At 35.3% G+C, this 12,500-nt stretch overlaps 1 protein-coding gene across 8 annotated transcripts in view; it reads right to left on the bottom strand.

Annotated features, from left to right (window-relative positions):
* Positions 1-12,500, bottom strand: part of slc12a7b (solute carrier family 12 member 7b) — a 155,593-nt gene that overhangs the window by 59,529 nt on the left and 83,564 nt on the right. For all 8 annotated transcript variants that reach the window (XM_061965710.2, XM_061965709.2, XM_072913471.1 and 5 more), the window contains exon 2: positions 3,797-3,891. In XM_061965710.2, coding sequence (XP_061821694.1) covers positions 3,797-3,891 — 95 coding nt within the window. The remainder of the gene's footprint in view (positions 1-3,796; positions 3,892-12,500) is intronic.

Here is a 12,500-nt window from a genome sequence, read left to right as displayed (position 1 = left end):
TACATGCATGTTTAACATATAGATTCCTTTCTTTAATGAAGACTAGAATATAAGTTGGTGTATTACCTGATTCTGATGACTTGCATTGATTGTAATCAGACAGTCGTGATGATAACGTCCACGTTTTCAAATGGAGGAGAAGAAAAGTTCCTCCTTTCTGTCCAATACCACATGAAAGTGGTGGGTTTTTGGCATCCTATTTGTCCAGCTTCCATATTCGTTTTTATACACTTTACAAGAAATATATTGGCGTCAAACTCCGTAGCTTGCTAGCTTGTTTGCGCTGGCTTTCGGAGACTCTTGTTTTGAAAGCGCAGGCGCGATGGCGCGGCACTTTTATTGTGAAGACAGGAACGTCCTCATGTGCGGTCAGTCTTGAGGCTTTTGACGGTACGGTTGAAATAAAACAAGTATCTTTTTTCCCTCACACTTTTGATTGATTGATTGGAACTTTTATTAGTAGATTGCACAGTACAGTACATATTCCGTACAATTGACCACTAAATGGTAACACTCCAATAAGTTTTTCAACTTGTTTAAGTCAGGTCATGTGACCACCTGGCTCTGTTTGATTGGTCCAACGTCACCAGTGACTGCATCTGATTGGTGGAACGAAGTGAAACGTCACCAGTAAGGCAGGCACTTTGAAGGTCTGTCTGACAGACCAAAACAAACAAAGCGTGCATTAACAGATCGATAAAAATTAGTAGCGAGTAGCGAGCTGAATGTAGATAAAAGTAGCGGAGTAAAAGTAGCGTTCCTTCTCTATAAATGTACTTAAGTAAAAGTAAAAGTATGTTGCATTAAAACTACTCTTAGAAGTACAATTTATCCCAAAAGTTACTCAAGTAGATGTAACGGAGTAAATGTAGCGCGTTACTACCCACCTCTGTTGACAACACACAACAACAGTGTCTACCGTAAAGCAGTTCGTCTGCCGTAAACAGCAATGTTGTGACACTTTTAAACAGGACAATACTGCCATGCATATGTGACCCACCCATAATGTGTCACATTTTTGTGTTGATTTATTTATTTTATTTTGTGGTTTGAATTCGTTTTTGGAGCTGTCATTACACATTTATCAGTATTCACAATGGTCAGTAGGGGGCAGTAGGGCGTTTCTTCCCAATTGAATGCTATCACCTGCAGACCGGAAGTGTCATTCTGATGAGCGCGACCAGTCTGTGAACAATTGAAACGTCCTGTGTGCTTTTTCCTCCTGTATAACAGGTTAGTTTTGGTGAATCAACTCACTGAATAATATCCATGTGATCTTTATAAGTTTAAGTACACATTCTGATGGTGGAGCCTAACTCTAAAGTGTTTGTGAGTTGTAGTTTGTAAATGAACACTGAAATTCAAGTATTTATTTTATTTATATATATATATATATATATATATAGCTAGAATTCACTGAAAGTCAAGTATTTCTTTTATATATATATATATATATATATCTTAACCACGCCCCCAACCACGCCCCCCACCCCCGACCACGCCCCCGCCCCCACCCCCCACCTCCCGAAATAGGAGGTCTCAAGGTTGGCAAGTATGGAAGTCAGTCAGCGTGAAGGACGGTGCTGAGAAGAAAACGTTGATGACGTTCATTGAATTGAAGAATCATGACCGTAGCTAGCTAACTTAGCAAAGCAGTTGGAGCATAGCACTGCTTGTCTGCACCAAACTGAAAGTCCAGCCAAGGACATTGAAATATCAAAATGACAGACATTTATCAATGAAAATATGCTGATGGTGTGTTTGACTGAGAAGCGGCCTGAAGGAGATAGTGGAGATGTTCACTCTCCAAGGTATATACTGTATATTGTTATTATATCACTTCATTAAAATACTTGTTTGTACTACATTCTATGGTATTGTTCTATACAATATTATCTAAAAGTTTGATTAGCTTTTTTTAAAAGGCATGTTAGATGTTAAAATTGTGATGTTTTAAAGGGGGCCAAGAACGGATTATTTATCTCGAATTCATTTCAATAGAAAATATTAATTTGTTTTTGTTTTTTTCATGTAAAATTATGATTTAGTATCTATAGAATATGTTTTGTATTTATATTTGTGGGTGTGTTGAACAAATTAATTGGATTTACATTATTTCTTAAGGAAAAACATTCATTTGGTTTTCATAAATGTTGTTTTTTCTCGAACCTTTTGAGAGAGATTTCTAACGGATAGTAGTGTAGGGGACATTTGTGTTTTGCATAACAGGGTTTTTTTTTCCAGAAATGTGTAACTCTGACAAAAGAAATAAACCAAAAGCAAAAGTTTACTGCAGAGAACGCTCGTTCTCAAGAGGACATTACATTTTCATCATAGTCAAGCAAAAACATTGAACCTTAATTACAGTGATCTTTCAACTGTGGTACATGTACCACTAGTACAGGCTCCATCGAGTGGTATGCCAAAGAATCAATTACACAGAATCAACACAGTATAACTGTTCAAACTGTGTGTAATGTGACAATGGCCAACATATCAAATGTATTTGTTGAATAAAACCTCTGCCTTGTTTCTAATGAATACTTAAGCCTACTACACTACTGGATTTTAATTTTGGATTTTAATTTTGGTCATTATGGTGGGACTTGGAGAGCAAAGTGCTTTCTGAAGTGGTACTTGGTGAAAAACGTTTTGAGAACCACGGCCCTAACACATATTGTACACAGTACACACAAATACATTTTCTGTAAAACTTTTACAAAAAGCCCAGCACTATTGACCCTTACAGACTTAGTGGGTTGAGTGCAGACAAATGTGAGTAGGTACAGTAGGTAGGTGTAACAGTAGAGAACAATTAGAGAGCCATAGCCATATTGGTGCAGGCTGGAAGAAAATTCTGGACCTGTAAGCACAACCATGTTCTCGTTGATCGGTCCATTCACGTTCACACAAAATGTAAGAATATGTATGAATATGAATATACAATAACTAATTACTATAAGCACCTTGATGATATTGGACTACAGCCATGAGTGCTTAGTGCAGGGGTAGGGAACCTATGGCTCTCGAGCCAGATGTGGCTCTTTTGATGACTGCATCTGGCTCTCAGATAAATCTTAGCTGACATTGCTTTTACGGTAAGTAATGAATAATTCCGCTGGTAATCACGGTGTTAAAAATAACATTCAAAATATAAAACATTCTCATGCATTTTAATCCATCCATCCGTTTTCTACCGCACTTGTTCAAGAAGTCGCATTAACGGTAAGAAGTATTTTATTTATTATTGGTTAGCTTCAGAATAACAATGTTATTAAAAAGAATAAGAGACTTATTTTACTCTAAAAATGTTGGTCCTACTTAAAAATGCACACATTTAGCTGTATTCAGTATTAAAAAAGGTAAATGGTTTATACTTGTATAGCGATTTTCTACCTTCAAGGTACTCAAAGCGCTTTGACACTATTTCCACTTTCACCCATTCACACACATTCAGACACTGATGGCGGGAGCTGCAATGCAAGGCCCTAACCACGACTCATCAGGAGCAAGGGTGACGTGTCTTGCCCAAGGACGCAACGGACGTGACTAGGTTGGTAGAAGATGGGGAACGAACCAGGAACCCTCAGGTTGCTGGCACGGCCACTCTCCCAACTACGCCACGCCGTCCCCTAATTGCTCACATTTAGTTGTATTCGGTGTTAAAAAATATTACATGGCTCTCACGGAAATACATTTTAAAATATTTGGCCTTCATGGCTCTCTCAGCCAAAAAGGTTCTCGACCCTTGGCTTAGTGTAAAAACAACATCCCAACCAAGTTTTTTGACACGTACCTCAAAGAGTGCCATGTTTGTGCCATCATAACTGTTGCTCTTGTCGTTTTCTGTGTTGTTGATGAATGGACTGTTTTCCTTGGGGACGCCATCACCTGTGGAAACACAAACAAAAAACGGTCACTTCTTGTTTCCCAACCACACTCCCATCTTTTTTTAACGAGTACAAACCTTGTTAGAACGCTAATGTACTTTGTTTTGGATACTTTTTTAGTGACTGATATTCAAACTTTTAGTTAAAAAAAAAAGATTATTCAACATTTGTAATTACAAAAAGATGTAAGCCAGGTCAAAGGTCAAAGCGATATGTTTATTTCATGGCTTTTGAGTCACAACACACTAATGTGTGTGTGGGACAGGAGGCATAATTGGACGTGACACATATGAGCAAAAAAAAATGAAGAGCAAGGCAAATATGTTATGTTGGCTTCTTTTTGTGCTATTTAATGTGGAGGAGGCACAACAACTGCTTGTTAAAAAGAGCAATACATGCTTTGTTGTTAGATCCACAAAAGTGTCCTAAGAGACCAGAAAACGTTGCTAAATTTGCCGCTAGTCATCTTTTTTTGGAAAGATTTTATTCTTTACAAACGTTTCACAAAAAAGTTGTGTCAAACAAGGTGAAATGTGCGTAAGTAACCGCAAATGTTTGTAATGTTGGCGTGGACCCCAAAAACCTAGACTGGTCCACTCGCCACATGTTCGTTTTGATCAGAGGGAGAAGGAACTGATCAGACACTCTTTTCAATATTCAATCAGTTACATTGTTTTGCATCAGCACAAAGGCAAATACAAAGACAAACACATACAGAGGCTCTGGGTTGTTGTCTCTACAAATCACCAAGGTTTGTGAGCAAGAAAAAAGTCTAAAAACACTTAGACTTTATAGCAAAATCGGGGGATTTCACACAGCGGTTTTAATTTTAATAACTTTTTCTTTTGCATTACCTCTTCTTTTTTGCCCAAACTTGACAGCCCAATGTTGTATGTGTGTATATATATATATATATATATATATATATATATATATATATATACATGTATGTGTGGGAAAAAATCACAAGACTATTTCATCTCTACAGGCCTGTTTCATGAGGGGGGGTACCCTCAATCGTCAGGAGATTTTAATGGGAGCATTCGCATACCATGGTTTATATAGGGCACAGAGTGGGTGGGTACAGGCTGGCCTAGGGGCGTGGTGATTGGCTCATGTGTTACCTAGGAGGTGTTTCCGTCTATGGCGACATGCTGTTACAATTTCGCTGCGCTTGTTGAGGGATGACAGGTCTGGACGGTAAATAATAAACAGTTTCTCTTTCAAGCATAGGTTGCATCTTTTATTACCACTATTGTAAGGTGTGCTGGATGCAAGAATTTGCCATTTTATTGAATATTCAACATTATTGTCTTTGAGGTCCCAAATGTGTTTGCTGAGTTCTGTGGTATTTCGCAGGTTTTTGTTCCTGAAAGAAGCCTTGTGATTGTTCCATCTGGTTTTGAATTCTCCCTCGGTTAATCCTACATATGTGTCGGATGTGTTAATGTCCTTGCGTATTACCTTAGATTGGTAGACAACTGATGTTTGTAAGCACCCCCCGTTGAGAGGGCAATCAGGTTTCTTTCGACAATTACATCCTTTGTTGGTTTTGGAGTCGTTCTGTCTGAGGGCCGACGGCTCATTTGCAATTGTTTTGTTGTGGTTTGAGATGATTTGTCGTATATTGTTCATGCAGCTGTAGCTCAATTTAATGTTGTTCTTGTTGAATACTTTTCTTAGGCTGTTGTCTTTGGGAAAGTGTTTGTCAATCAGATTGAGGAATTTGTGTCCAATGTTCGTTGAGACGTTTTGCTGTATGGTGGGTTGTACCAGATGATGTCGTTCCGTTTTCTGTTCTTTTTTGGCTGGTTTCCTGGCGTGGGTTCATAGGTGAGGGTGAAATTGTATCCGCTTTCATCAAGGGCTTTTTGGTACGGGGGGGTTGCTTGGTCAAATTCAGCTTTGCTAGATGACAGCATCGATAGCCTTTTATTGATTCCGGTAGGTATTCTTTTCGTGGTGGTGGGTGGGTGGTTGCTGTCATGGTGCACGTATTGGAGTGTTGTGTTGGGTTTCGTGAATGGTTGGTAGCTGTTATTTCTCAGGTTGAAAGTGACGTCAAGGAAGTTGACGGTTTGCTTGTTGGCTTCAATCGTGATCCGTAGGCCGTTCTCTTTGAAAATATATATATATATATATATATATATATATATATATATATATATATATATATATATATATATATATATATATATACACACACATACATACATACATACACACACACACACACACACACACACACACACACACACACACACACACACACACACACACACACACACACACACACACACACACACACACACACACACACACACACACACACACACACACACACACACACACACACACACATCCATTTTCTACCGCTTGTCCCTTTTGGAGTTGCGGGGGGTGCTGGAGCCTATCTCAGCTGCATTCGGGCGGAAGGCGGGGTACACCCTGGACAAGTCGCCACCTCATCGCAGGGCCAACACAGATAGACAACATTCACACTCACACACTAGTGTTGCCAATCAACTTATCCACAGATATTATATATATATATATATATATATATATATATATATATAGGGGTTCAATCCCCACCTTCTACCATCCTAGTCACGTCCGTTGTGTCCTTGGGCAAGACACTTCACCCTTTGCTCCTGATGGCTGCTGGCTAGCGCCTTGCATGGCAGCTCCCGCCATCAGTGTGTGAATGTGTGAATGTGGAAATACTGTCAAAGCGCTTCGAGTACCTTGAAGGTAGAAAAGCGCTATACAAGTATAACCCATTTATCATTTATTTATATATATATATATATATATATATATATATATATATATATATATATATATATTGTGTCCTGGGCATGATGTTAATGTGTATCCGGCTGTGGAGGCTCCTCTATGGGGTCTTGGGGCACTAGGAGGTTAACCCCTTTACTACTGTTATCCCAGGTGGCCCTTGGCAAAGGCGTAGTACCTGACTGACCCCTAGCCAGGGATACGGTGAAGACCTCAACGGCGGAGCAGGCGGAAGACGGTAGATTTAAGAACTACCACAACGGCTGCGATGGCGGAAAAAGGTTGCAGCAGAAAAGGGTCCCCAGTCGTACATTTATATATATATATATATATATATATATATATATATATATACACCGTATTTTTCGGATTATAAATCGCAGTTTTTTTCAGAGTTTGGGGGGTGTGACATATACTCCGGAGCGACTTATGTGTGAAATTATTAACACGTTACCGTAAAATGTCAAATAATATTATTTATCTCATTTGCGTAAGAGACGAAGCAAATGTCAGCAATCGTCACACACACGTCAGCAATCGTCACACACACGTCAACCAATAAGAATTCGGCGGGGGCGGGTCATGGCAGAAGTGCATTGTGCGTCATGGCAGAAGTGCATTGTGGGTCATGGGATGCTAACTGCTACTATGTCCGTAGCTATTAAAATAGATCATTTCAACATTGGCGGTAACTTATAAAAACTGAGAAGGGCTGAACAAAAATGGCACCGAAAAGGAAATCATATACTGCAGGTTACAAGCTGGACGTAGTGAAATATGCAGCAGAAAACGGCGATCGAGCAGCAGAAAGAAAGGAAGCGGCGCATACCAGGAGTGACAACGAGGAAGAAGATTTCATGGGATTTAGCGATCAGGAGTGACAGATTGTTTGGTAAACATATAGCATGTTCTATATGTTATAGTTATTTGAGTGACTCTTACCATAATATGTTACGTTAACATACCAGGCACGTTCTCAGTTGGTTATTCATGCGTCATATAACGTACACTTATTCAGCCTGTTGTTCACTATTCTTTATTTATTTTAAATTGCTTTTCAAATGTCTATTCTTGGTGTTGGATTTTATCAAATAAATTTCCCCCAAAAATGCGACTTATACTCGAGTGTGACGTATATATGTTTTTTTCCTTCTTTATTATGCATTTTCGGCCGGTGCGACGTATACTCCGGAGCGAAAAATACGGTATATATATATATATATATCCATCCATTTTTCTACCGCTTATTCCCTTTGGGGTCGCGGGGGGGCGCTGGAGCCTATCTCAGCTACAATCGGGCGGAAGGCGGGGTACACCCTGGACAAGTCGCCACCTCATCGCATATATATATATATATATATATATATATATATATATATATATATATATATATATATATATACATATACACACACATATATATATATATATATATATATATATTACACATATATATATATATATATACACACATATACATATATATACATATACACACATATATATATACATATATATATATATATAAATATATACATACATATACACATATACATACACATATATACATATACATATACATACACATATATACATATACATACACATATATACATATACATACACATATATACATATACATACACATATATACATATACATACACATATATATATATATACATACACATATATATATATATACATATATATATATATATATATATACATATATATATATATATATATATATATATATATATATATATATATATATATATATATATATATATATATATATATATATATATATATATATATGCACTTTTTGTCCATACCGATAACAATAGTGTTCATGTATGAGATCTAGGGCTGCCAATTATGGCCAAAGGAATAATTAAGATTATTGTTGTCAATATTGAAATCATGATTACTGATTGTTAGGTAAAGCAGTGTTGGGGTGTGAACGTAATACCATCATGTGAAATGTAATGTCTAATAAAAAGGCTTCAGATAAACGTTTTCAGTATATCTAAAGACAAATATTAGTTTTTTTAATTCTTTAAATAATATCAACTTGTCAGCTTTTTGTCATTACATGATACCTTTATCTCTATTTGTACATTTTGATAGAGGGAGGCTTTTGTTTTATTTTATATTTATTTTTTTAGGTTAAGTATATTTATATGTAAATGTAGATGGTGTATCGGGACAGATCCATTTAGAGTTTGAGCAAAAATATATCGTAAAGGAATTAACTATCATTTTATCGCAAATTATTATTATACCGTTTACCGTTACATCCCTAGTCCATTAACAAGCAAAAAGTCAAGGGCGGTCATGGCATGTTCTTGCCGCCGATGCTGGTCAATTTTTTAAGGGCAGCCGCGGCACTTACCGTGGTTAAATTCGAGCTCTGTAATTGTATCAAATATTTTACCCTAAAAACGCATTGAAGCTAGAAAGTGTGTTTTATTCGATTACTCGTTCTCATTTAATTGAACAAATTAATGGATAGATTACTTGATTACCAATATAATCGACATCTGCGGCCCTAATCAACTTGGTCACAGGACAGCCTCAAAACCTTCACCAAGGTAAACACACATTTATAAATGACCGTAATTTGTTACTAGTTACAAAAAGCAGTGTAGATTATACAGTATTATTAGACAACAACAAAAACACATATTTGTAAAAATAACTATCAATATAGAAAAGAAAAATATCAATCTAGTCACACTAGTGTCCATCCGATACTGATACCACCCTTGTTGTCGGTATTAACAAAATTTGGGATCGATCTGCCGACCCCTCGCGTGCAAACAACAGCAATTAAAAAGCGACCGGGAGGATTATTGCAGTTAAATCTGATGTAATATTTACAACAGTATCTTTTTTGCAAATTGATCCAAAATCAGAGGACAACATCAAGCCAGCAAGAGGTTTTGGACGGGAAGTAGCGAGCCTGCCCAAAGTATGGTGGTGTCATGGTGTCAACATCACCACTTTCAAAAATAAAAATGTTTCTATCTGTCTCCATTATCAACATTATTTGACTCTTTGTGGGTGATCTCTGCACATTACCTCCACCAATAGCTGGAATCTACTGCACCATAGATACTCCGAATGAAATGATGCAGCTACAGTATATCCTAACTCCAAATGAATGATAACAGAATTCAAATCTTTCCACTCATAGTCAGCCAAATGCTGGTAAATTTTATGGTACGGATGAAAAATGATAATCAGAACAAAAATACGATGAAAATGTTGATGGCACATTCATGGAATATTCTAAAGACCATTATAAATACTTTTTATTGAGCGAAGAAAGTAAAAAAGTTTAAACCCACAAACAAGCAACAAGTGAAAGCCTGCAAACTCCCAAGAGATAAGATACATGTGATGATGTTGCTTTATGAATAACTTCAGCCAGTCATCGACTGCAAATAATTTCCATAAGAAAACATTTCATTTACAAAGATGTCAAATGTCCAAAATAATGGTAAATGCCATCTTTAAAGTATTCACTTCCATCATATGTTCAATATTTGATTTAAATTCATTGTGATGGTATGTATATAGAAAAAACTTCTTGACCTGTACTTGAACCAAGCCTATCAGTGTTCAGGTAAAGCAAACGTGCTGCAACAAATTCTCTCAATGAGGCCAAATACCAGTCACAGCAGTACAAGATTCCAAGCACAACAAAACACAATTAATGGCAGCAATAAGGCTATGGAACAAAGTTTTAATAGGACCATGGAGCACATTGTCCAGTAATAATGATATTGTGGAGGGCATGGGGACCATGCTCACACAGAGCTGGTAGACGTGTGATTTCATCTATGGCGCACATTTAAGGCACATTTGGTATTGGATTATTATTTTTGTTGGCAGTCTTGCAATAAAGACATTAAAAGAAACCACAAACTTGTTTCCTGCATTTGCCACAATATCATATCAGATATTATTACATTGTAACTGACAAAGTACACAACAACAGAAACACAAAACAAAAAAGATGCAGTCAAGCAGTTTACAACACACTTCAACACAAGTTTCCATGACAACGTTTAGGTTATAGCAATAATGTCTCATGTAATCCTGCATATTGGAGCGGTAAAGTTATGTGTGTTTTGTGCCTGTTCTATGTTTTTCGGTATCTGATCATCAGTTTGTCCATCTGTGACTTGCTGTGGAAACGTCAATATTTTTGTGCATGTGTGCTTTCAATGTTGTGCAAAAGGTCCTAGGGGACATGGTCCACATTTATCGGACAAGATTGACCCAGTTAACATGATAACATGTCATGTATCGTACATGTCTATCCTCTACTCTCTATTTTGAACACTAATTGTGCTTTCATTCTGAATTGTGTGCCAGACTGTTGGCTAGACACCAAACAATATCACAAGTGTCGGCTTTATAGGTCTGTGACGTACATTAAACATGTATGTGAGTTTGCTTGGTAAGAGAAACGTTACTTACTCGGTCACAATAGGGCAATGTTTCTCAAATAGTGGGTCGGGAGCATTTTCATTATTTATGTCTAAACTCTAGTTAGAACTATACACAGGTGGCAGCAGTGCTCAATCTAATCAATAGGCTTCCAGTTGTAGCCAGTAGCGGTAGTAAGTTTACATAAAAACAAGCATACTTACTACTGTACTTCTACCCAGTAGTGCTAGTAAGTACACAAAAATGTGTACATATACATACATACATACATACATATACATATATATATATATATATTTATATATATACATACATATATATATATATATACATATATATACATATATATATATATATACATATATATACATATACATATATATACATATATATATATATATACATATATATACATATACATATATATACATATATATATATATATACATATATATACATATACATATATATACATATATATATATATATACATATATATATATATACATATATATATATATATATACATATATATATATACATATATATATACATATATATATATATATATATATATATATACATATATATATATATATATATATATATATATACATATACATATATATATATATACATATACACATATATATATATATATATATACACATACATATATATATACATATATATATATACATACATATATATACATATATATACACATATATATATACATATATATATATACATACATATATATACATATATACATATACATACATATATATACATATATATATACATACATATATATATATATATATACACACACATATATATATACATATATATATATATATATATATATATATATACATATGCATATATATATATATATATACATATACATATGCATATATATATATACATATACATATGCATATATATATATATATATATATATATATATATATATATATATACATATGCATATATATATATATATATACATATGCATATATATATATATATATATATATATATATATATATATATATATATATATATATATATATATATATATATATATATATGTATATATATATTAGGGATGTCCTGATCCAGGTTTTTGCACTTCCAATCCGATACCGATGTTGTTTTTGCACTTCTGATCCGATACCGATACTGACCGATACTGGCCTATCCGAGCATGTATTAAAGTTTAAAGTTATTTAGCCTACTTAGTTGTCAGAATCATGTTGAAAAGGGTTTTAGTACTCTTGCTAACAACTAGCCAGCTGAATTAGGTGAGTTTGAATAATACATAATGGTTGGTGACAAGAAACTG

This window comes from Nerophis lumbriciformis, linkage group LG07 (genome assembly GCF_033978685.3).
Source record: "Nerophis lumbriciformis linkage group LG07, RoL_Nlum_v2.1, whole genome shotgun sequence".
NCBI classification, from domain to species: domain Eukaryota; kingdom Metazoa; phylum Chordata; class Actinopteri; order Syngnathiformes; family Syngnathidae; genus Nerophis; species Nerophis lumbriciformis.
This window is presented reverse-complemented; position numbering and strand designations above follow the sequence as displayed.